The sequence below is a fragment of the Hyperolius riggenbachi genome, chromosome 2 (genome assembly GCF_040937935.1).
Source record: "Hyperolius riggenbachi isolate aHypRig1 chromosome 2, aHypRig1.pri, whole genome shotgun sequence".
In the NCBI taxonomy this organism is placed as follows: Eukaryota; Metazoa; Chordata; class Amphibia; order Anura; family Hyperoliidae; genus Hyperolius; species Hyperolius riggenbachi.
Window position 1 is genome coordinate 316,746,452 of NC_090647.1, and position 27,503 is coordinate 316,773,954.

General features: G+C 42.6%; 1 protein-coding gene across 18 annotated transcripts in view; it reads right to left on the minus strand.

The window, feature by feature from the left end:
* EPB41 (erythrocyte membrane protein band 4.1) overlaps window positions 1-27,503 on the minus strand; it is a 228,181-nt gene that overhangs the window by 52,725 nt on the left and 147,953 nt on the right. For all 18 annotated transcript variants that reach the window (XM_068269163.1, XM_068269169.1, XM_068269168.1 and 15 more), the window contains exons 4-8: window positions 25,635-25,739; window positions 19,210-19,252; window positions 7,988-8,063; window positions 3,988-4,206; window positions 239-326 (exon numbers count right to left, since the gene is read on the minus strand). In XM_068269163.1, the coding sequence (XP_068125264.1) occupies window positions 239-326; window positions 3,988-4,206; window positions 7,988-8,063; window positions 19,210-19,252; window positions 25,635-25,739 (531 nt within the window). The remainder of the gene's footprint in view (window positions 1-238; window positions 327-3,987; window positions 4,207-7,987; window positions 8,064-19,209; window positions 19,253-25,634; window positions 25,740-27,503) is intronic.

Sequence of the window (27,503 nt, forward strand, 5' to 3'; positions counted from 1 at the left end):
TTTCCAATGGCAGAGCTGGAAATCTGCACGGGCTAACGATGCCCAGCAGCTGTTGATCAATTAACTGGCAGCTAGTTAAATAGTGCAAACAAACCATGGATTTTATGTTTACAGATTCCTGTCACTTGACAGGTAACAACAGAAACAAAAATGAAATAGGATTTCCATTCTAAGCAGTAATGATAAGGTAGGTGTTCTAAAGTTATTTGAGCTACAGTACCATAAACAGAAAGCATACCTTAGCTTGGTGAATATCCACACCGTACATTGTCAACTTTTTGGCATTTTCCAGAAATTCCAAGTCAGCCTGGGCAGGAGTCATTGATCTAAGATTTGGGGGAAAGAAGATACTTTTGTTTAACTGACACATTTAAGTTACTTGCACTCGATTCTGACAAGGATACAGACACAAATGGACGACTTTCATATAGCATGTGTAGACATTCATTTATTTTATTTCAAACAGTGACTAAGACCTATAATACTGTGCAAACATTATGGCACAGGAAAAAAAACTAAGGCAGAAAAGTTTAATTAGGAAAATATCATTTACTTGCGAGCTCAAATACTTCAAAAAGTGTTCACACTTATTGCAAAAAACTGAACACTCACCTTAAAATTGAATTGTATGCACATTTTTAAATTTTTCACTTTTTTTTAACCGCAGCTAATGAAAGTCAATGGAAATTCACATGCAAAAAAAATAAATATATATAAAAAAAATGTTTTTTCACGCATGCGAAAATACAAACATAATTTCACGACCTTTAACTGAAGTGTGTGTCTCCATTATCTTTCATTAGATGTGCGGTCAACATGTTTTCACACAATCGCAATTTGCATGCAAATTTTAATAAGTCTGATCCTTGCCTAAGCCTTCGATTAAAGTTTCTCTTCAGATTCTCTTCCGGCATGTCGTCTTATCCTGAAACCACAACCTACCATATTTACACTGACAGAAGGAGGCACAGAGACGGTTTTGCTTATGCAGAACATACATTGCTCTGTATTTAGATAATGATATTTGTGCCAGCCAGACTAGCTATTCTGAGGAATACATGCATACATTTAAAAGTCTGACTTGGCACAAAAGGATAGTAACAGCAGGACTCACTCAGGTAAGTCCTTTTAAACCAGAGCATTTGAGGGGGGGATGAGATCTGTTACTCAAATTCAAAGTAATAAAAGCATAAAAACTGCTCTTCACAGAAGAAAGAAAAAAAGAAAAAAAAGTTTGTGAAGGTGCAACACACTCATTGAAACTTATGGACCAGTACACAACTTTCAGACTAAGTTTTCACTTGTGTGTTTTTTCCATTAATTTTCACATTAAAAATTCACATGGGTATGAAAACCAATGATTGTGAATGGGCTAATTTCCATTTCCTGCAAATTTTCGCATGAAATTGTATGCGTGAAATAAACAGCCTGTTCTATAATTTTGCCTGCTGTATTCAATTTTTCGTATATGGTGTGAAAAATCGCATTCAAATGCACATTTTCACGTCCGTATTCTAACTAGAAAAAGGAACTTATGCTGTTATTAGGCAGAACATGTAAATTAGGGTCATTGAGAAAATATGCACAAAATGCATGTAAAATGCCCCTTTTTTTTGATCTTCAGAAAAATTGCATAGGATTTCCTTGACCTGAAAACGCAATGCTACAGTGGCAACGTAGCCTTAGAAAACTAGAAAATGTGGTTTATAGCAGTGCAGAAGAAAACTTTAGTAATAATAATAGCTTTCATAACTGTATTTAATGTGTCATGAAGTGGTACAAATTTCTATGTAAACACAGATCAAAGCAATTTAGGCTGCTTTCACAGTGAGACGTTACAGGCGCACGTTAGTGCAGCCTGTAACGCTCCCCAACGCACAGCGATGTAACTGCAATGGGCTGTTCACAGTGCCCACGTTGCGTTACATTTTAACGCTGCACGTCAATCTAAAGTGCAGCATGCTACGGCGTTAGAGCGTCGTTGCCGCGTTAGCCTGCTTGCACAGGTGCAGCGATTAGCCACATGGCGAATTAATATTCACTGCGCTGTGCTGACGTCACTGGCGGGACCACGTGATGCGGAGTGTTCCGCTCACATGGTCTCCACCAGCGCATGCGTACTATAGTACGCATCACGGACACATCAAATAGCTGCTTAACGCGGCTCTTTGCTAACGTCCTCTGCCACCACCACCATGCATTGCGTTAGGTGCACGTTATGCGACCTTAACGTAGCACCTAACGCAACGTCTTAGTGTGAAAGAAGCCTAAGTGTAGATGAAAACAATCTAATTCTTATTCACTAGGTAGGCTTCATGAGTTTCTCACTGAGACAAAAGTACCGCATGTGTTTTGTTGGGTTTTTCCTTTTACTTCTATGCAAAAATTCTACAACCTGTCATAATTATAATTAACCTGTCAGTGTATATAAGCTGTGTTTTTCAGTTTTGGTCAGGAACCAGTCCGACGAAGGCTTTTTATAAGTCGAAAGCTCACTGTTTATCCATCTCTAAGTCAGCCAATAAATGGTATCATCCGGATTCAAAACTTCTTGCTTTTACTCATGGCTAACACGGTACAACACTTTACTGCTTCTGTCATAATTATGTCATGCTTAATTTCCTTTGTATTTTGCCAATCATTATTTCAAAGGGGAAAAAAGTAAACTCAGTAAATGCACATTTTCTTTCATTTCCATTTATTTTTGTTTTAAAATAAACCGTGCAAGTGCAGTTAAAAAAAATGATATTTTCTTCAGCTATTTCACCTTTATATCCCAACACCTGAATAATATTGTTTAATACAATTTAAAGGTCAAAAATGTGAAGGAAAGATTAATAAGGGGTTCAATTGGTTATTGTATCTTTTAAAGGACAACTGTAACGAGAGGGAAAAGGAGGAAGCCATATTTATTTTATACAATACCAGTTGCCTGGCTATCCTGCTGATCCTCTGTCTCTAATACTTTCAGCTATAGACCCTGAACAAGCATGCAGCATATCAGGGGTTTCTGACATTATTGTCAGATCTGACAAGATTAGCTGCATGCTTGTTTCTGGTGTGTGATGCAGCCAGATAGAACAGCAGGGCTGCCAGACAACTGGTATACAGGAAATACATATGGCAGCCTCCATATCCCTCTTGTTACAATTGTCCTTTAAATGACAACTGAAGTGAGAGGGATATGGAGGCTGCTATATTTAATGCCTTTGAAGCAGTGTGGATGGACTGTGAGAAGAGTGGGAAGGTTCTATAAGACCCAGAGCCTTTCCTCTCCTCAGTTGAGTATCTTTTTTTTTTTTGTGGTTTACACGTTAGACTCCCTTTAAAGGGGAACTGAAGAGAGAGGTATATGGAGGCTGTCATGTTTATTTCCTTTTAGACAATACCAGTTGCCTGGCAGCCCTGCTGATCCTCTGCCTCTAATACTATTAGCCATAGCCCCTGAACAAGCATGCAGCAGATCAGGTGTTTCAGTGGTTCAGACTTATAAGTCTGATCTGACAAGACTAGCTGCATGCTTGTTTCTGGTTTTAATCAGATACTACTGCAGAGAAATAGACTAGCAGGGCTGCCAGGCTACTGGTATTGATTAAAAGGAAATAAACATGACAGCCTCCATATACCTCTCTCTTCAGTTCCCCTTTAAGGAGCATGGCTTTTAAATAGTAGCTGTGGTTATAGAAGGTGGCTAAATATTAATTTTAATAGAAACGAGGTTCAGCGGTTTTCTCCTGCTGCGTAAACACCACACCTAACTGATCATCATGAAGTTTCGTTCTAATCAAATTACCCCAATGTTGCCATATCTTTCTATTGGAAACTGACATGCCACGTGAATACTCTACTATTATACCAATCCTTTAATTTGTGAGTATTTTAGTAAGCTCAACTATCCCACGGCCTACAAGCCTGGGGCACTATGAAGCAGAGACTGATGTGTCAGTGAAGAATGAGTTTTTGTTGGTCTACTATCCATGTTCTCACCTGTAAGACTTGTGCAATTCTGCAACTTTAGCCTCCAGATCCTTCGTTTGATTTGGACTCAGTTTAAATTCACTGACATAATCGGTGCCATGAAGATCTTCATCATAATCACCCACTTCAGACTGTACAGTGTAGGAACCCAAAAGAGCAAGCGTAGCAAAGGAGCATGGCAAACGCCCACTTAAAATATCTTGTCGCAGTTGGAGACACAAGTAATATCTAGGAAAGGAGTTTAAAATTTTCCTTAATGCATAAAATCTGTATACAACACCTTTGACATACAGTAATAGATTAGTATATAATGGTAAACTGAATTTGTTTGGCAACATTCTTCACAAGAAACACACTAGAAGGTCCAGAACAGTGTTCACTAATGCATCATCATACTATTAGAACAAATATCCCAATGGACTCAGATTTCCAAGGCATTCAATATAGCAGAGACAAAAATGAGGGAGCAGTGGAAGTGGTGTACCTGCCCATATCATTACACGCATTGTTGAGAAACAGAGGTCCTTTTCATTTTCAATTAAAATTGCTTGACTACATGGATATTTATTTTTTGTTTCAGAGATGTCAGGATAGATCTTAAACACAGGCTTTAATTCCTAAATGGGACTTATGGACAGGTCTAAACTTGCATTCTAGTTGCATTTCACTTGCTTTGTGTCGGTTTTTGTACAGGTAACCTGGCTTATTACAAGGTTTGATATTTATGCAGATTGTACTTAATTCAGTGGGTGACACCTATAAGTACCCATGTGCACAAGCTCTCAATCGCACAACTGCATAGCCATTATTCAAGCAATTTTATAGGATCACTTTAGAAGTTGCAAAGTGAAGGTTAGTCTAATGGTGCCCATACACGGTACAATAAAAAACATTTGATTTTCCTGTGTATTCGACCAAAATGATCAAATCGAATGAAAGTTGAAAAGATTTTTTTTTTCGATCAAGAAAAACAAACCATTATCCCATTTTTTTTTCAATAAAAATCCAATTGGACATGTTGGAAAAATCTTAATATTCGATCTAAAGGAATAATCAAACGAAATTTATCTAATCGAAAAAAAAGGAAAAATTGTACCATGTATGGACACCATAAGGCAGTCATGGCAAATCCTATGGCATGCATGCCATAGGAGGAGGCACTCAAGAGCCCTCTCTTTTGGCAAACACGCCACTGCCATATTCAAGCAAAGGGGTTAAGTTAATTAATTACTCACCTCTCCAGGATTGAGGAGGATGCATGCCGGCAGTCTTTCTCCTCCTAGCCATTCTCTAAGGTGCATCGCCACCTGGTGGTGTTGCACCATTGAGATAGAACGCCTGGGAGGAGGGAGACAGGTCACACGTGCATCCTCATGGATCCTGGTTGAGAAGAGTCGCTTAGGATAATGGGGGTGTGTTTCTTCTGGCTACCTGTGAGGGAAAGGTGGTGGTGTCATCTGGTTACCTACACTTAGGGGAAATCCACTGGCTACCTATACTGTGATAGTATCTGGGGTTATGCTAGGAATACACAATGAGTTTTTTAGCAGATAGATGGGTCGATAGATAAGTTCCGCCAGGTTCCATCTGCTTTTGATCGTTTTTCTGATCAATTTTCTCATAGAAGTGAAGGGAAATCGATCGGCCAGTAAATGTGAAAAAATTCACTGTGTATTCCAAGCATAAAGCTGACTTCACACGGGCCTAGGCTAAGCGCTTGCTAGTGCTCGATACAGGCGGTGAAGAGGCAGTACCCCCTTCATGGAGCCACATCTGAGGGCAGCTGTGCTTAGGCACAACATACAGGAGCTTCTCCAAAAATTAGCATATTGAAAAAAGTTAATTATTTTCTGTAGTGTACTGATAAACATAAAGGTGGCCATACACTGGCCCGATTCGCGGCCGTTTCGACAGCAGAGTTGATCCTGGGATCGAATCTGCTGCCAATCGTTCGTGGTAAACGCACCCGCCGATCCGATTTGCTCCCGAAATCGGATCGGTCCGTCCATCGCGCAGTGCGGGAAATTACCCTCGATCGCCCGCGGGTAGGGAGCGCGTCGCTAGCGGCGGCCGATCCGATCAGGTATACATTACCTGAAGCTGGCTCCCGGGCATCTTCTCCGCGCTGCACGGCTCTGTTCCGGCTCCATCCCGGCGCTTCCTGTGTCACTCCGTGACCAGGAAGTTCAAATGGTGGGCGCTCTATTTGAACTTCCTGGTCACGGAGTGACACAGGAAGCGCCGGGATGGAGCCGGAACAGAGCCGTGCAGCGCGGAGAAGATGCCCGGGAGCCAGCATCAGGTAATGTATACGGGGGGGGGGAGGCAGGCGGCAGGAGTAGCTCAACAGATTGTGATCGGTTTCAGGCTGAAATCGATTCACAATCTGTTTGCATTAAAGGCAGCCATACGATCCCTCTCTGATCAGATTCGATCAGATAGGGATCTGTCAGCTGGTCGATCTAATGGCAAATCGACCAGTGTATGGCTACCATTAGACTTTCATATATTTTAGATTCAAATACACACAACTGAAGTAGTTCAAGCCTTTTATTGTTTTAATATTGATGATTTTGGCATACAGCTCATGAAAACCCAAATTTCCTATCTCAAAAAACTAGCATATTTCATCCGACCAATAAAAGAAAAGTGTTTTTAAAACAAAAAAAGTTAACCTTCAAATAATTATGTTCAGTTATGCACTCAATACTTGGTCGGGAATCCTTTTGCAAAAATGACTGCTTCAATGCGGCGTGGCATGGAGGGAATCAGCCTGTGGCACTGCTCAGGTGTTATGGAGGCCCAGGATGCTTCGATAGCGGCCTTAAGCTCATCCAGAGTGTTGGGTCTTGCGTCTCTCAACTTTCTCTTCACAATAGCCCACAGATTCTCTATGGGGTTCAGGTCAGGAGAGTTGGCAGGCCAATTGAGCACAGTAATACCATGGTCAGTAAACCATTTACCAGTGGTTTTGGCACTGTGAGCAGGTGCCAGGTCGTGCTGAAAAATAAAATCTTCATCTCCATAAAGCTTTTCAGCAGATGGAAGCATGAACCCACTTTTGAACCAGAAACAGCGGCAGAAGCGCCTGACCTGGGCTACAGAGAAGCAGCACTGGACTGTTGCTCAGTGGTCCAAAGTACTTTTTTGTGGATGAAAGCAACTTTTACATGTCATTCGGAAATCAAGGTGCCAGAGTCTGGAGGAAGACTGGGGAGAGGGAAATGCCAAAATGCCTGAAGTCCAGTGTCAAGTACCCACAGTCAGTGATGGTCTGGGGTGCCATGTCAGCTGCTGGTGTTGGTCCACTGTGTTTTATCAAGGGCAGGGTCAATGCAGCTAGCTATCAGGAGATTTTGGAGCACTTCATGCTTTCATCTGCTGAAAAGCTTTATGGAGATGAAGATTTCATTTTTCAGCACGACCTGGCCTAATGTTTATCAGTACATTACAGAAAATAATGAACTTTTTCACAATATGCTAATTTTTTTTTAGAATATCCTGTATAACTTTCTCTTCCAAATAATGACATGCGTGAGGTTAGAAAAGCTGCCATTCACTACACATAATTGCAGCCAACAGGTGCTCATGACTGGCAGAAAGGAGGCTGAACCACCCGATAAGAGAGCAGTTCAGCCTCCCATGTGAAAGAGGCCTAAAATGGCAGTGTTTACAATAAATAAGTTGAGTTTGGGTTGCAGTCTGGCCACTCGGTCCCTAAAAGGTCTGCCCTCCCTGGTCTAAGGTGTCATTCTCCCTTTTTCCTCCACAGCGAGTTACTTTCCTTTCATGGCAGAAAATTATAACAAACCTAGAGATCATGTAGGTGCCTATGGACATCTCTCTACCACAGTCCACAGGTGCAGAATGCAAACTGATAGGAAAACAGTTTCCAGAACATTTTTATTCTGCTATAATTCCTTATTAGAAGAAGCAAAGCAATACATATTATTAATCTTTTTTACAAATATATTTTAGAACTGTAAAAATAAATAAATAGATTTGCTACCTGGTTATATCTTCTGTAAGCTGTGCAGGGTCAGGTGGATAAAACTTCACATTGAAAGTAAACTCCCATGGAGCGCCTGCAAAGAACAAAAAAGAACTTTAAAACACAAAGTATTACAAACATATAATTATGAAAATTAGAGCAGAGTGCAAACAAGCTCATCTGCCAAAGTCGACACTTTGACATCCAGGTCAACACCACTTGAGCCCAATAGTGTTTATTGCACTCATCGGTTCGTAAAGGCCAAGCAATACTTGGTGTACAGATTTCCGTTTGGGGCAGCTACAATACACCATAATCCAATCAACATCTACAAAGCAGTTCACTTCCCTATTCCTGCCCCTCAGTTTTGCTTCCTGCGGTCAGAGAAAGTTTCAGGTGCAGGTGAAAAAAGCAGGGTGCATCATGTGATGTAGCGATTCATGACCAATCACCATGAGCTAAGATGAAAGGATCTTTCTGTAGTGTCGGAACACTTAGCTGTGGAACGATCGCGGCAACAGAGACACAACTGTTGGAAAACTGAACTATTATGTGGAGGCTGGGAGTCGGCACCATCTACCACGGGTATACAAAGTGTTTGCTAGGAGGATCGCCATGCCACTATGTCCTCAATGGCAAGGGCTGAGGTAGGCAGGGCTTTTTTATAGGACTTTTCACTGCTATAAACACAAGTTCAGTAGTTTGTGCCTAATGTTGAAGGTAAATTGAAGCCTCTTGGAATATATGTAGACAGTTTTAAAGGTTGTGTCAAGGAACAGTCCAGAACAACTCTTCTTTGCCCATACATCTTTTCCTAAAAGGTAATTTCAGTACATACAAATGCCAAACACATTATGCAGAACAGAACTGATGTGATGAGTAGGGATGGTTAATGAGCTACTAATAATTCTAAGTTGATGCAAAGGTTATTCAAATTCTATGCAAATGTATGCAGCTTGAAAATGGACCAAATCAAATGAAGCAGCTGCTGAATACTATGTTGAAAAGAATCATACTCGGCACTGCAAAAGGTCTGTGCAATGTACATACTATTTCTGCATTACTGATTTTAGATTATCTGGCTGGCTGGGTTTGAAAGCTGTCTTCCTGTGCCAATGTCAGATGCATACACCTTTTAGCATTTTATTATTAGATTGCATCTTGTGTACTTCTACTGGATACCGTGAATAATGAAAAATTTTTCTCAACACCTTATTGACCATACATTTCTAGATTTGGGGTCAAGTAATGGCTTGTGATTGGGAAGTAACTGCCACTCTCCTGCCATCTTTTAAAATTTGTTGAAGCTGGCTGTTCAAGGGAAATTCCTTTAGGAAATGTCATTTGCATGACCCAAAGGTCTGTGAGCAAATATGAAAATTGTGAGTGATAGCAAAGCCTTGGTTAACCTTTACTAACAATAAAAAAATCAGGATGCTTGAACTGGGGCTTTACTTTCACATGCATTCCAAAATCCTACAGCACTGGAGCTAGCAGGGAGCACCCTGAGCAGCTGCTGCTATTAAAAACTGTGACATACAATTTGCAGGCTGCAAAAAACACATGAAAACAAATCATTAGCCCTTTGGGTTTCCAAAAAAGCGCTTTTGCAAAAGCAGAGTGTTCCCTGAAGGCCTGTTTATGACGATGCGGTGCATGTTCTCTCATGCGCTCCAAACCCCTTTGTCACTGTAGCGATAGAACACATCGCTAGCCTGCTGGCTCGGGATGTGTCTGTACAGCTTCAGTCCTGAACTGTCACCTGAGGGATTGTAACCCAATCCCTGCTGTGTCCTTCAAGTATCTGTAATTCTGAGTAACATACATACAAGCAAAAGACAAATAACATTTATATTGCGCTTTTCTCCTGGTGGACTCAAAGCACTTGAACTGCAGCCACAAGGGCAAACTCAGTAGGCAGTAGCAGTGTTAGGGAGTTTTGTCCAAGGACTCCTTACTGAATGGGAAGAGCTAAGATTTGCATCCAGGTCCCCTGTGTCTCTCTCTCTCTCTCTCTCTCTCTCTAACACACACTTTTCTTATAAAAGATAAAATCAGCAAAGTTTAAATTCTGTAAAGAACTTTATCTGAAAAATATTAGGTTTGAAAATCCCCCTAAGACTAAACTGCTGCTGCATTAAACATTTGCATCTATTGTGGTGTCATCTGCTCCTCTCCAATTACTGGAGTCTCCTGGAAAGAATCCAAGTATCAGAAATGCTAACTGATCATATTATGAGGTCCAAAATGCTGACAATCAGCCTTGTTTGGATTAGCCTGGTCATGTAAGCACTTTCTAAAACAATATTCTCATGAATCATTAACTATGTGAAGCATACAGATGTACTAATAAAATCAAGTATCCCTACTGAACAATTAAAAGCAAAATTACTATACCATTTTAAATGTGGTTTGTCGTGCACTTTAGTTTCCACTGGGGTTAAAGGGAACCTCCAGTCTAAACATCTACTCAGCAGCACTGAAAAGGCTCATTGGTGATTTTATAAAAGTCGGTGATTTTAGAAGTCGGTGATTTTATAAACTGAGGAGTCGGAGTTGGAGTCTGATGATTTTGTATAAAATCCACAGCCCTGGTAAGTATTAGACTAAGGAGTCGGAGCCATTTTGGGTACCCAGAGTTGAAGTTGGAGTCGGTACAAAAATCTTCAGACTCCTCAGTTTATTAACCACCGAATCCACAGCCCTGGTTTAGGCACAATTTTTTTTTTCTTTTTCTTTTATTTGAATTTGAGATTTGAATCCTAGCGCGCACAGCTGGGAGGGGTGATCAGCACACAGAACAGTTGGAACTGTGTCTCATGCTCCCTCACCTTCTTTCAACCAAAAAGATGGCTTCCCCCATACAATCACAAACATTTGCCTGTTCTTTTAAAACCGTGTGGGTAAGATTATATTACCTATCTATTTTAATGAACATAACTAATGTAACTTAATGACAGTATGTTTGTTTAGGTTGAAGTTCCCCTTTAAAAGGTGGTCAATAAGACTAGATACATCACTCTTTTGCAGGGCCCCAAGCAGCCCATAACTTGAGGCCCCCTCCCTGAAAGGAGCATCGAAAAATGGGCATGGTCCTGCCACTGGAAAAAGTGGCAGCATCACGGCGAAAAAGTGGGTGTGGCCAAATACTAGCAAAATACAGGTAGTCACCGGTTAACAAATGAGATAGGGACTGTAGGTCCTTTCTTAACATGAATCCATTCTCTTTTGTCCCTCTCTGTTCTCCATGTACTTCTTTTGTCCCCCTCAGTGTCACCTCAGTTTGTGCCTCTTTTGTCTTCCCTCTATGTCCCCGTCTTATGTTTGTTCTCCCTGTGCGTCTTTTGTCCCCTTCTGTGTCACCTCTGTCCCCCTGGGTCTCTTTTACCCCTCTCTATGTACCCATCTTCCTCAGCTCTTGTCCCCCTGCCCTGTCCTAGACAGGTATAGGTGCTCCCAGCAGAGATAGTCAGGCATAGGTCCTCTCAGTATAGGTAGCCAGGCATAGGTGCCCCCAGTATAGGTTAGCCAGGCATAGGTGCCCCCAGTATAGGTAGCCAGGCATAGGTGCCCCCAGTATAGGTAGCTCCCCAGTATAGGCTAGTCAGATCAGGTGCCACAGTATAGGTAGCGAGCTATAGGTGCCCGAGTATAGGTAGCCAGGTACAGGTGTTCCCCTCAGTATAGGTAAGAGGTTGGAAACTTGCATAACCTTATTCCAGCGCCCACTCCTCTTGCGGGGCTCTCCTCCTATCGCCGGCTTCCCATCGTACCGCCATGGTTACTTCCAGCGGCACCTGACGTCATGAGAGGCGCCCATAACCATAGAGACAGGACGCAAACCCAGGGGGCGCAAGAGGAAAAATCAGCAACAAGAGTGTTCACTAGTATGAGGTTTTGCAAGTTACTGGGGGCCCCTTGGGTCCCCCCCAACAGAGGGCAGGCTGGCAGCCGCCAACAGGAGAGTGAGGCCCAAAGCAGGGGCATGCCTCGCTTGTACGCTGGTGACGCCTTTTGGAGGGAAAGGGGGAGGTGGAGCAAAGTGTCATGTATGGACCTGTAAACATGCCTGAGCTCTGGAAATTTCAGTTATGCACCCATTTAGTTAGACTGGATACTTTTTGTTCGCTTTTTTTTTTTTATTTCCTCCTCTTACTTGTTACTATCTACATATTTGTGTCAAAACAAGTGTTGGAGACTTATAATGTATGTACACATAATCACCAACATTATGCTAATGGTGGGGACCTTTATCTATGGCCACAGGATGGATATGAGCCTTTCTCATTGCTCCTCGAAGTGTTGAAGGTGCAGCAAAGTATAAGGATGCCCTCCGTTGAGGGGCGAGTATAGTTTCTTTTGCAGAAACCGCTAAACACCAATGATTTGGGGGAACTTTGCTTAATTTTTGGAAGAAACTCAGTCCAATACCTGGGGGGGGGGGCTCTGCATAGTGTCATTTGGGGAGCACTCTGCATATTATGGTTTGGGTGCACTCTGTCTAGTTATATATTATGGGGGTGGACTCTGCTTAGTTATGTTGTCTATCATTGGAACGTACCTGTCTTTCAATATACACATAACATTGCAATCTGCTTGTCTGTATTGGTTGGCATTAGCCTGTCATTTGGTGATATTTACATGTAATATCTGCCTGTCATTCACATTATTTGGATATTACATGCATTTTAGCTGTGCATTTACTTGCTTGCCTGAAGTGGACTTAGGAGGCAAGAAACTGAAATATCACCATGAACAATACTGGCTATTCATACTGAAGGTCTGCTTTACAGACTTTACAGATGATACAGGCTGCTGGTATCAGTTTTGCAGCAACTGCAAAACTGAATGAGAGGTGTATGGCGGGATAAGTGAAAAGGGTGGATGCTTATCCACTCGCCATCTGCTGTCTGGCTTTACTGACTGGTTTAGCATTAGGGCTTTTTTTTTCTTTCTTCTTTCTTGTGAAGGCAATATACATTTACTTCTCCCTTACTACGGACAAGGATTGGTATAGCTCAGTTTATATGGTATTGATATGCAACAAGAAGCTGTGATTATTTTAACTACGGTCTGTTTCTGTTTTATCTTCAAAAGTGTTTAAACAATCCAAGTGAGTATTTTTGGAATACATATATGTAAGGATCAGTGGTCTCATATCTATTGGTATAAGTCAATGGTATCTGTTGAATGTCCATTTTTATCATCTCAGTTTATGAAACCACTGACTCAGACTCCAGGGTCCATATGCAGTTAACTTTTTCTCCTGAGTTTTCTCCTAGGTGATATCTGCAAACTTGTCAATAAAATGCCTTTTAAACCATCAGCAAGCAAAACAATGTTCAAAATATTTTGATAGTACTTTTTAACCTACTTTTTGTTACTTTTTCCATTGAAAAGTGCTGAAAGGTTATTCTAAATCAAAGATGAAAAAACTCCAAGGAGAAAACTCAGGGGAAAATGTTAATTGCATATGGGCCCAAGTACCTAAATATTGCTCTGATTCCTTGACCCTGACTCTACAGCCCTGATTATCTAGAACTAGAAGCTGTGCCTCTGTGCACACTACTACTATAGCTGAAAGATGCAGACTGAGAGGCTAAGGCATGGGCAAACTCGGCCCTCCAGCTGTTACGGAACTACAAATCCCACAATGCATTTGCCTTTATGAGTCATGACTGTGGCTGTCAGACTCCTGCAATGCATTGTGGGATTTGTAGTTCCTTAACAGCTGGAGGGCCAAGTTTGCCCATGCCTGAAAACTCATCCCTCATTAGCATAGATGCACTTGCTCCCCTCTCCCTGCTTCTGCTCAGTGACTGTGAGTCACTACATTTATATTAATAAATCCCACAGGCAGGAACAAAGCATTATTAATATGTATTTATTTAGCGCCAACCTCTTCCGCAGCGTTGTATAGAGCTTAGCTGTGCCTTAAAAGGCCCGTACACTGGTTGATTTCAGCCATCGATCGATCAATTCTATAGTATCGATCAATGAGAAATTGATTCTATCAAATTCCCAGATCAATCGATTTGTGGCCGATTTTGATCTATCTGACAGGATGGAAAATCTAGGTTGGTCTGCTGCTGGCAGCAGATTGATGGCCCACAGAGTTGCATTGGATCTAATGGTGCAGTAATGCCTTTAAATCGATTTTCAATAGATTTCCAATAGATTTCATTCTGAAATCTATTGGAAATCTGTTCCTGATGTGTGGCACACCTCAGATAGATTCCTGTCAGATTCGACTTGACCGGTATCTGACAGAAATCCATCTGATGGTCAAATCTGCTGAAAATCTATATGTGTGTGGCCACCTTTAGAAGGGCTTACAATCTAATCCCTACCATAGTCATATATTCATCATTGTCAATTTTAGGGGGAAGCCAATTAACTTATCTGTATGTTTTAGAGACGTGGGAGGAAACCGGAGTGCCAGGTGCCAAGAGCAGCACACTTATACTTTATAATAGATATACATAAAGCTATTAATATGTACTGTAAATTAAGTATAAACTGTGAATGAAGAGATTGCAATTACGTTCATTTTACACGCTCTAGCAATGGGGTAAGTAGAGAGATCCATTAATATGCTTAAAATAAAGATCACACTCTAAATACACAGGACTTGAAACAGTTTTTTGAGACAGGACACATTTTGTGGATTGGAATGACACTAATTTCACAATGCAAACCACGCAGCTTCGCATTGTTGGTGCAATTCTGTCCTATTCAGTATGATCAGTATGATCAATATGCAAGCAGACCGAAAGCCACATGTGTGCTTTTCCGGTGTACTTTGTGTTTTGCAATGCGAGCTTCTGAATGCATTTTACATTTTAATTTTTGTATATGTGTGCCAAGAAGAAGAATGCGTTCTGCATTTTTTAGGTATTATAACCCTGTGTAAAGGAAACATCATGTTACAGAGTCATAGGGCTGGAGACACACCACAGAGGGCTTTCTGAATGTTTTTTGTGAAAAAAAAAAAAAATTAAAGTTACGGTAAAATCACAGGCAAAACAGCTGCAATCTTATGACCTTTCTTGTCATGTAAGGTTCTTTTAAATATTTAAAAAAATATAATAATAAAAAGCTACCTCTTCCAGGCACATGCAATGTCTTCCGCAATGTTTGAGGATACCTGCACATGTTTTTAGTGGTAATGATAAACTGGATGAATGCTGCAAGCAGTTTTGGAGAGAAGTGCAGAACTCTGACTTTTCTTTTGCCAGAACATTCAAGAGTTCTCTCCAGATCCAACAGAGTATCCTTTCTCTAGCAAAAAATGTCACCATTTATTGTAGGACAAATGGAAGTATAAGCTGCAGAGAAAGGAAACCAGCTTACAGTGCAAACTCAGATTGCAACAGCACAACACGGGCGGCTGATCAGCTAAAGAGGCTTAAAATTAGGAGGCCGTTGAGCCATCTGGAAAGGGATCAATGCTGTCCGCTCCCTCCTGGCTCACCAGTTCAACAGGGATTTGTGCCAAAGGTTTATAAACTCTGTCCCATCCCACAGTGACTAAACCTTATAAAGATTACAAAGCCCAGCAAGAGAATAATGGAAAGTCATTTTTCTATGATATGGATATATCTTCCCCCCTCCCCCCATACATTTAGCTTGGTATGTTCCCTCTCCTGCACTACTAAGTGTAAATATTCACCACAAACAAACATCTATTGAATGTTTTGAAAGATGACTAAAGCTGGGCAAACACTAATTAATTTTCACTTATTTTTTGTTTTCAACCAAAATTAGATCTACATTACGATTGCCATTATGATCAATTATTTCTGACCTACTAAATACCAACATTGCAGATCTCTGTTTCAATTGATTTTAGCCCTTAAAGAGACTCAGAGATGAGTCAAGTGGACATTTTTTTTTTACTTACCCCGGGCTTCCTCCAGCCCCATAAGCGTGAATGTGTCCCACACCGGCCTCCCGAGTACCCTCATTAAGCCGCAATCTTCTCCGGTATTCAGCTCAGTGACGTCAGCGGGGGGCCTTCTGTGCAAGCGCAGAAGACCCCTGGCTGACATCACTCAGACAGACTGAGCCTGACTGAACAGAGTACTGGGGGTTGTTTGTGGCTGAACAGAGGATTCCATGAGAACTGCGGGAGGACGGTGAGGGACGCATCCATGCTTATGGGGCCGGAGGAAGCCCCGGGTAAGTAAAGAAACGGCCACTTGACTCATCTCTGAGTCTCTTTAATATATCAGCCAAGTCGAGTGATACTTGAATAGTGAATGGCCAGCTTAAAGGACATGAACTGAGAGGGAAATGGAGGCTGCCATATTTATTTCCTTTTGCCCAATGGAGGACTTTATTTTTTTTTTTTTACTTTTTACTGTCTCGCAGTGATCAGGAGCCAATAAAAACGGCTCCTGAACTATCGGCGGTCCTGAAGCAGTTAAACAATACTAGTTCCCAGCGCTGAATCTGATGTCTTGGGGAGGATGTGGGAAGACATTGCAGTAAACAGCAGCTTCCCTCTTCCGAGGCAAGTATGTGACTTTCTCTCCTTTTAAGTCACGGGTTTGCTTTAAATATTGCAGATTGCCTGGCTGTCCTGCTGATCCTCTGTCGCTAATACTTTTAGCCATAGACCCTGAGTGAACATGCAGATCAAGTGCTCTGACTGGTTTAGCAGCATGCTTGTTTCAGGTGTGTGATTCAGACACAACTGCAGCCAAAGAGAACAGCAGGGCTGCCAGGCAAGTGGCAAGGAAATAAATATGGTAGCCTCCATATACCTCTTAGTTCAGGCATCCTTTAAGTTGCATGTGGCAATGTTGTTAGAAATGTGGAAGCATTACTGTGTTCTCAGTAAACATGGAAATAATGCACACAACATAAAGATGACAATTTTCTTTTTACTACTTGACCTCTGCGGCCCCACAAAATAATATTTTTCCTTAACTCCTGTTCTGTCACCAGAGAAGGTAAATAATACGATGCCTTCAACTGGGACATGACAGTGAAACCACTACTATACTATTATGAGGCAGGTTTGGCCGTGGTCATACTTTAACTTCATGAATTAGTTTATAGTTAGGGTGGGCTTTGACAAAGCTAGGTTGTGGATTTGCAGAATGAAAGGTATCTCCTACACCTACCTTTCAACATACTAAACAAAACAAAAATAAAAATAGTTTTGGAGACCTAACAGACTTCTAAACTAGCGCACCATCAGGGGCAGAGTCAAGTGTGTGCTGAGACAACAACACATCCTGGTAGGTAGCAAGCTGCTTTCTGCTCCAGCTGGCACAGGGAATGTTCTATGAAATCACCCAGGATCAGAGCTAAATCATCCACAAGGCAATACTAGGCGACTGCCTAGGGCCCGGAGAGACTCTAGGGGCCTGGTGGATGCAAGCTCCCACCAAATCTAGCTTCTGCAAGGAGCAGTTGTTACAACTGAAATAAATTGGTATCCTACGCGAGTTGCTTATGAGCTATTACACTGCTACCATGGAATCCACTCTTTGCTCCCAACTCATCATCCGATATGCAGGGGCATCTGCCAGTGCTGCAGAAAAGATCATAGGATTTTCCCTGCCACCCCTAGACCACCTCCTCACTACCAAAATGAGGCCGAGGGCTACCAAGATCTTGCACGACCCCTCCCACCCTGGCAGCCACTTCGTCAAGCTCCTCCCATCGGGCTGCCGTTTCAGAGCCATCCCCTCTATAACCACTAAGTGCATGAGTACATTCCTCCCCCAGGCTGTACACCTACTGAACTCGGGCCCCCCATGACAGGTCGCACTAGTCCCTGGACAGTATGATTTTCCCGGGACGCCAACACCGAACCTCCACACAGTGCAGAATTGGCCCCACACCCTAGCTATTAAAGTCCGTGTCTGCATCTCTTGTTCTGAATGTATGCTTCTTCTTATGCCTGTTTTAGGATCATTTCTTATGCTGTCTACTGTACGTCTGTTTATGTACAACTGCCATTGCCATGTGTACCAAAACAATTCCGGGTACGTCATTCAGTGTACTTGGTGAATAAAGGGGATTCTCATTCTGGTGATTCTGAGGTCTCCTCAGTAGAAAGCGTGGAGGGGGCAGTGGCATACCTAGGGAATTGGACACCTTGTGCTGATTATTTACAGACACCGCCCCCCAAAAAAACAATCTTTTTGATAGGAGGGTTGTGGGTTGGGGCGCCGTGCGTGTCACTGCAAAGTTTTGTGGGATTTTTGGCGAAAAGGATTAATTAGGACGGAGCTAACCATTATGAAACTGTATACAGTGCTGCAGAAGATGTTAGTGCTCTATAAAAACACAACAACAATGTGGTAGGACATCAGACTAGGACTACGGTACAATTAGATTGTGAGTTCCTCTGAGGACAGTCAGGAAAGGGGGAAATACAAAAGAGAGGGATGCATAGGAGGAGGGGAGGTAAAGAGGTAGACAAGATAGAAAGCCTGGTGGGAGAGGAGAAATTGCAGGAAGGACTCATCAGGACTGCAGACATCACCAGTGCTGTTTGGCAGGGACATACTGTTAAAAGAAGGCACTGAAATCTGAAGAGAGGAAATGGTCATGGGGAAGACAACAGGGTGGGGGGGAGCTGGGAAAAGAGATAAGATTACCTGCAATCAAGCTACCGTAATCTAAATTGCCTGGAGCTTGCTTCTCTGCTCACTACAGAAGTCGGCTGTTAGCACCTGCATCACTGGCTTCTGGACTGCCCTGCATTATTGATTAAATACTCTGATCAAGATAAATAATCAATAGTCTAGGGCACTCTGGTATTACAGCAGCCAGTGCACATGGTTACTAATGACAGGCAACTTCTGAAGCATCCTGCCCCCGCTTCCTGCTAATGTCCTAGCTGCAGCACAGCAATCATTCTCTCCACTCACCCTGCTTCTCTGCACATTCACTCACTGCAGGCTGTGTGTAGAGAATAAGGAGACACATTGCCCATGGGACAGGAAGGGGTAGGGGTACTAGATCTTGTGCAGGAAGTAGTACAGTCCCTTGCGCTGCCGGCTGCTATTTTCCCAAATGTTGCCCAAACTATGAAAAAAGGTCCCAGGTGGAAGAACACAGTGACTGAGCACCGCAGCAGCATCCCTAGCTATGGCTACACCCGATGCTGTGAGCACCTCTGAACTCAATGACACCCTGTTGATGAGATATGGGCTAAACAGAAAACACAGAACTATGAAGATTTCATCAATAGACCACAAATATTCAAACATACATACCGTGCACCTGTTTTCTGATATCCTTAAGAGGATCCATCCACGTCTAAGATGAAAAAACAAGTGTTTTATTTAACGACAGCACCAGAATAAATACATAATGATCTCCATGAAGCAATACGTATGAAGACAAATAAAATACAAACTAATTCATGGCTGCTTTTCCACTTGCAAGCGGATTGCAAGAACAGTCAAGCTACGTTTGCAATTATGAAACCTGCTTTTTCCACTTGCCGCGATTGCAGGAAATAAACGCGGTCGCAACAAAAATCATACAGACATACAATTGTGTTTGTGAAAAAATGGGTCAAAAACAAATCGCACTGATGGAAAAGGAGGATCGTGATTTACATGTTAATCGCAGTGCTGTTGCGATCGGCAAAGTGCTAGCGACTCACTTTCTGGAGCAGATCGCAGCAAGTGAAAAAAGCAGCCTAAATGTCGTTTACAGACCCAGAAATGCTGCTTGATTAAATTCGACAACTCTGGGCAGTGTAAAAAAAATAAAATTAAAAAAAAGACCAGGGTTGCCAGCAAAGAGAACATCTCTTTGCAGGCCACACAGGACAATCTGACATAAATCGATTTCTGATCTGAAAAGATTGCATAAGGAATAGAATCAATCAATATTTCTGTAATCAGATTTAAGATCCTGAATGGGAATATCTATCAGGATGTAATGAAATACTGTATATCCAACAAGAATTGATCACGGTACTTTGTAAACTATTGATTTTTTCCGATGCATGGAAAGAAAATTGATCACTTATTAGATTCAGGGCTGTGGAGTCGGAGTCGTGGAGTCGGAGTTGTGGAGTCGGGCAATTTTGGGTGCCTGGAGTCGGAGTCGGGAAAAAATGCACCGACTCCGACTCCTAATGAATTTGTAACTGTAATTAAAATAGAAAATATGATAAAATGTTCTATTTCTCAGATAATAGTCATTAAAAATAATGTATATATACAGTATATATACAGTAATAGCTGTGCTTAGTCCACAAAAATGAAATAAACCAATCAAAATTAGTTACTTGTGCTGCTTCAATAAAGCAGCCCCCTGTATTTTTAAGGTCAGATATACATATTTGATTGTGACTGTATATATGATGTGTACACAGGAAACTCTTATATATGCTAAATAACATCTATGCTGTAAGAATAAAGGCCTGATGTGTAGCTGTGTCACTAATAGAGATGGTCAACGAGATGGAAATAATTCTGCATTGATGCTGATTTATGCAAATGTATGCACTCCCTTTGCTGATGAAATCAAATAATTTGATATGTTGTTAAAATTTGGTTTGGTGACTACAAATTAAAGGGTAACTGAGACGGATGAAAAGTAAAGTTTTATACATACCTGGGGTTTCCTCCAGCCCCCTTCAGGCTAATCAGTCCCTCGCTGTCCTCCACCACCCGGATCTTCTGCTATGAGTCCTGGTAATTCAGCCAGTCAGCGCTGTCCGACCGCATGCCGCTCCCACAGCCAGGAACATTCTGCACCTGCGCAATAGTGCTGCACAGGTGTAGTATGCTCCTGGCAGAGGAGTGTGTGCATGCGCACTACGCCCGACTGGCTCAAGTACCTGGACTCATAGCAGAAGATCCAGGTGGTGGAGGAGGACAACGAGGGACTGATTATCCTGAAGGCGGCTGGAGGAAGCCCCAGGTATGTATAAAACTTTAATTTCATCTGTCTCAGGTTTACTTTGTTACACAGTAGTACTATACTCTACATATGCACTCCCCACAGAGCTGCAGGGAATCCACTGAGAATGCTGCGCACATTGAACACAGAGGTGTTGTCTGTTTACAATCTCCTCATTCCCCTGCAGAGTACCTGCACATCATTCTTACATGTACCCACACTTACATTGCCTAGGGCCTGATAGATGTTCTTTGTTCCGGTTTGTACCTTTTACAAGTACTCTTACCAAGGACTAGTTTTAGTCTAAAGGGAATAAATATAGTAGTCTCCATATCCTTCTCACTTCAGTTGTCTTGTAAAATTCCTAAGTGTTGGCAGTTAAGAGACGAATTTCATGTTACATACTTTTAATCAACAAAATTGTAATATGCAAATTAGAGGAGTCGGAGTCGAGGAGTCGGAGGAATCCTAGACTGAGGAGTCGGAGGATTTTTGGACCGACTCCACAGCCCTGATTAGATTTCCCCAAAGTTGTGTGGTCAGCATTACAGAGACCAGATGAGAACGATTTATCCACTTTCAGATTGTTGAGTTGTTGGAATCTTGGCAAACCTTTCACCCGCACGTGGTTAGTGACTAGGTGTGACTGATACATAATGACTCACTCTTAACTGAGGAAAGGGAATGAATAAACATGTTGGACAGATTTTCCAACATGTCAGAAAATCTCTGCATGCCATGTATTTTGCATATTTATCCATCTTCCTCTGGAAGGGAAACAAAAGTTTGTTTTCTTAAAACAGAAAGAATTTGCGATAATTCAGGTTGGAGTGAGCTTGAGATGTCTCCCAGTTCAACACTGCTGAATATATGCAAATTAACCATTGTTACCAGGGCCGGATTAAGGCTAAATGGGGCCCTAAGCAAAGTACTGATTTGGGCCCCCGCATCATGTCGTAATAGAATCAGAAGATGCAGCTGCACAGCAACATGCCGCACACACCGGGGCAGCCGAGCTACTGGTTGCTATAGGCAACAGCCCGCTTTCCTCTGTGGGTGCACAATGCAGGGAATAGCAGCAGCAAAATGCAGAGTAAGAGATGAATGGCTGGGCACTCAGGGGCTGGGGCACCGCTGTGAAGAGGGCACCAGATATCACAGCAGCAGCACTTTCCTCCTGCATCTCCAGCCTGGCAATAGCAGAAAGCTCTGGACACCGCCAAACCGGAAGCCGTTCCCCAGACAGAATTACATAACCACCCCCACCACCAAACAACCGATTTCCTACCAAACTAGACAGCCACCATGCAGCCTCCATCCAAGTGAATACGATAGTCCAGCAGAGAAGGCAGCCGCAGCGGGGGAGAATGACAGCACCAGATGACTCACATTCACCTATTGCGATCCAAACAATAGAGGTCCCGTCATCCGGAGCCCATCTGTCTCCTCTAGAGTGCTGCCGCTCTGTTACTACTACTATTACTACTCCCTATTTCCTGTCTGATCTGAGAATAAGGAAGTTCAGAGCGAGCGGCTGCACTGTAGAAGAGACAGATGGGTTTCAGATGACAGGATCTCTATCGCTTGGATCATGGATAGGTGAGTGAGCGTTTGCCATCTGCTATCATTCTTGCTGCAGCTGTGGTTCTCTGGGAAGGGAGGTAGTGGGCAGTGGCAGAGCGCACAGTAGCAGGAGGGGGACCTAGGATGAGAGCCTGGCTCTGAAGACAATCAGCAGCGCACGGCATCATTTGACAAGACAACATTTATATCTCGCTTTTCTCCTGGCGGACTAAAAGCGCCAGAGCTGCAGCCACTAGGACACGCTCTATAGGCGGTAGCCGTGTTAGGGAGACTTGCCTAAGGTCTCCTACTGAATAGGTGCTGGCTTACTGACCAGGCAGAGCTGAGATTCTAACCCTGGTCTCCTGTGTCAGAGGCAGAGCCCTTAAAGGGACTCCGAGCAGTGCCTGTGGGTATGCCTTTAAGCATACCCACAACTAATTAATTACATCCTCACACCTACCAGCATGATGTTTGTAATTATATCCCCCTGGGTTCCTTATATTTCATTGCATTGTGCTGAATAGAGCTGCCGACTTGGAGAAAAGTCGTCCTGTGTAATACAATGTAACTATGGAAAGATGCATATCATTTTGAAGCTCTCTTTCTCCTCTTTCCAATGATAGATAAGCTGCCTCCTTACGCCTTTTAGTTTTCGCTATGTTCGCGATCGAAATTGCAGTGGCCACGATTTCGATAGCGAAAATGGCAAAAACTAAAAGGCATAGGGCGGCGGGTTTATATATATATTTATATTTCCATAGTTACTGCACTACTCAAAGTCCCTTTAACCATTATACCATCCAGCCACCGCTGACAGGATGGCGAGGGCTGGTTTATGTGCTGATAGGGCCCCTTTGACTCTGAATGGGGGCCCCTAGCGACTGCTTTTGTTGCCTGGTCGGTAATCCGGCCCTGATTGTTACCCTTAGAAGCTAAACACACCTCCAGAACCGCTGGAATGCAATGATGTGTCAGCTTGTAAATTTGTACAGAGCCAGAATAATCCAACATGCATACAGACTGTTTCGGATTGGTTGATCCTCATCAGTGCATGGCATGGATTAATTTGGCTCTATTGAGTAGGGCTTGTAACACCGAGAGGTACAGACTAACCAGCAAGCTCATGGTAAACCAGAACTCATTGGAGTGTGTAAGGGACTACAATGGTCCTAAAGCCCCCTTACTAAGATGCTAAGAAAAACAAAAGTTTGCTTTCTTAAAACAGAAAGAATTTGCGATAATTCAGGTTGGAGTGAGCTTGAGATGTCTCCCAGAGCAACATGTAATTTAGATCAGACCACGTATAGCACTGGGTGATTTACCAGTGCTGGTGAGACATGGCAGAAGGCCATTTCTGGGACTTATTCTTACCTTTCTAATCACTTCCTCCTCTGTCTACCTAATAGTTATCTATAGAATGTGTGGGAGAAGGCATAGGAGAGCACTGCCAGGACTAAAACAAGTCTAGCCATGCACTTTCCAAAGCTACCTTATGACAAAGTAATCAATTCTGTAATCTTAAGAAAAACTGAATATTCGTGAGGATTTGAATCTGCTGCACGCAAATTATTCTTACTGCGTCAATCATTTTTAATATGACAATGATTACTTCAGATTCCTTCACTTTGATGTGACGCAATCAACCGACCATATTAAAAGAGAACGAAATGACGTTTGTAGTTATGCAGTTTTACTTGACAGCTCTTTTTCTTCACCAAAAAACAATTTAACAGAGCACAAGCAACCTATACTAAATCACTAGACCTTACCCTTTTGGTCAAAAATGGTCCCTTTTAAAAGATAAAGGATGCCTGCTTCAAGGTGGCCAATAACAGTCACAGCTATTGGTTAGCTCATTCCCAACAACATGGGTAGGATTCAATCTACAAATAATCAGAGCTTAGTGTTGGCCGGCTGTGGGGAGTAGGGAATCCTGAAATGATTAAAGTGAATCAGAGACGAAGCACCTCATGTATTTTACCATATATATCAGTGGGAACATTAGAGAAAACACCTACCCTGCTTTCGGTTTCATTCTTCACTGCTCAGCCTGCTTGTTACCAGCCCTGATAAAATCCCTGACTGAGCATTCAGTCTGACTTTGCTCAGGAATCATTATAACCGAGTCATTATAGCAGAGCCAGAAGGGGGCAGGCTTGGGTTTGAAAAAACATCAGAGAAGACAGACTCAGCTATAATGATTCCTCAGCAAAGCCAGACTGAATGCTCAGTCGGGGATTTTATCAGGGCTGATAACAAGAAGGCTGCACAGTGAAGGATGAAACAGAGAGCAGGGTAGGCGTTTTCTCGAATGTCCCCACTGATATATATGGTAACATACATGAGGGTGCTTCGTATCTGGTTCACTTTAAACAGCAAAAAAGCATACTCTGTGACCTATTTGAAAGCTACAAGTTCAATAGTTGAGGAATGTTCGTTTGGTGCCAGATCTCTTCACAAATCATTTCTAATTTTTATAATGTAGTTCAGCTTTTAAACAACAACATGTGCCAAGCATCCCATATCTGTTAATCACAATGTCTGCTAAGTGATGCTGAGCAAAGCTAGCTAGACAGAAGAGGTCTCTGTGCCCGAATGGAGAAGTGCAGTCAACCATTCACAAGCTCATCCTGTGCAGATTAATCTGGTAGACAATGCGGTCTGAAAAGAGAGTATTGGTGGGAGCTAATCAAGGGACATTGGTTCTCTGCAGCATCACATATTGAATGAACAATGAAACTGCTGCTGGGAGCATCACTGTTTACACAGAACCAAAACCTACCATGACCCCATGTCGGTCAAATCATTATTTTCTTTTAGTTTGCGCTTAAAGTGGACCTGCACTCTTGCACATGACAAAGAAAACAGAGAGAAATGAACCCTGTGTGTTTTTAGAGTGAAGAGCCTGTCTAATTCCCCCTCATCTTCAAGTAATCACAAGTGTTATTTGAGCTCTCAGCTGTGTCAGCAAAGAAATTCGGCGCTTCTCCGCAGACACAGCAAATATGTAATCACATGATGTTAACCCTTTGTCTGCTTCCATGAGCAGGAAGTAGACACAAAGAAGATTGATTGCAGTTCTGTAAGCTGTAACAAAGAAATGTTTTTCTTTAAAGGTTATTATGCTGTTGCTTATCTTTCAGAGCAGAGAGGAAGTTTTGAGTTCAGGTCCTCTTTAAACCACTGAAACACCTGACCACGTTACTCCACTTACCTTGCAGGTTGGAGACTCCCATATAGCCAGGGCAAAATAGTCCTCCTCCAGGATGTTTAAGTGGCTGCATACTTTCTTAAATAGATCCTGTCCTTTGGCATGTTTCTGCAAGACATAAGCCATGCTTGTTATCTAACCACCAGTCTCCAGTCACATTCATAAATGAGGTCCACAATCTTTGTAGAGAGAAAAAGGATTTGACAATAGAGTAAAACCAGTGATAACTTCACGCAGACAAAGAAGAGGCGTTCTATTGGCTACCAGACCGTCACAGCTAACAGAAAATCCATAGACAGGATTTGCCCACAATATTTTTTACATTCACACAAGGCCATTAAAGGACAACTGATGTGAGAGGTACCGGTATATGGAGGCTGCCATATTTATTTCCATTTAAGCAATACCAGTTGCCTGGCAGCCCTGTTGATCCTCTCCCTTTAATACTTTTAGCCATAGACCCTGAACAAGCATGCAGCAGATCAGATGTTTCTGACATTATTGTCAGACCTGACAAGATTAGCTACAGGTTTATTTCTGGTGTGATTCAGACACTAATGCAACTAAATAGACAGCACGGCTGTCAGGTAACTGGTATTGTGTAAAAGGAAATACATATTGCAGCCTCCATATTCCTCTCACTTCAGTTGTCCTTTAAGTAATTTACTGAATTTTGGAGAAGGTGTTCTTAAAATGAAGAACATAGTTTGATTAAAGCATCACATGTTCATATCTTAAGGGGCCCATACACTTAGCGAATCTGCTGTGAAATTGTTGCGCAAACGCTGACTGAACGATCGATTTCCGTCCGAAATCGATCGTTCCCGTCGATCCGTCCGTGCGGAAGATTTTGCACGATCGCCGGCGGGTCGGGAGTGCGACGATAAACGCTAGCAACAATACATTACCTGCTCCGCCGGCGCGTGTCCCCGCTGTTCCTTCTCCGCGGGGTTCTGGCAGGCTTCACTTCTTCCTGTCCCGATAGGAAGTTTATACAGTAGAGTGCCCTCTACTGTTTAAACTTCCCTGGACAGGAAGTACAGTGAAGCTGCAGCCCTAGAGCCCAGAGCGGAGAAGAAGACAGCGGAGACCGGGGGACTTGCGCCAGCCGGATCAGGTAATGTATGAAGGGGGGGGGGGGGGGTGCGGCGGCAGCTTCACAGATGGTGAATCGACTTCATGCTGAAATCGATTCACAATCTGTTTGCAGTAAAGGCAGCCATACGACCCCCCTCTGATCAGAGAGGGATCTATCTGTTGGTCGATCTGATGGCAAATCGACCAGTGTATGGCCACCTTAAGGCCAAACACTATAAGAGTCTACTGAGCTAGAAAATGTTTAGGAATATCAGCAGTCTTGCAAGGATTTATTAAAACTTGTCTGCGCAAAGTTTCAAAAAGCATCATGAATTCTAAGCAGGTGGTTTCAGGCGCACGGCTCTCAGTGCCGAAGCTAGACAGCTCATAGCAGTAATGTTTGTGTGTAGCGCGTAAGGGTTACTTGAATTACATCTCCCTCCAAGCCGCAACGACTGAGGGGGATTATTATTTAACGTCGCCGCGGATTTGAGCAGCAGCAGTATGAGCAGTCAATCGGCTCACCCTGCGCCCAGCTCACCGGTGGTGTATATATACTTGCGCGATGAATGAACATTTGCACTATTACAGGTGTATTTATTTTTATAGTAAATATATCCAGATTTCAGCTGCTTTAAAATAAAGGGGAAAAAACACCTGTCACGTTTGTACAAAAAACAGACAAAGGAGCATGTAAAAATGATCTGGTGTGATCTGACCCATAGAAGAAGTTCACTGCCACCAGTCTGTTTTTCTCCACTGCCTCAAGGTTGTGACAAATGAGCACTGTACGGA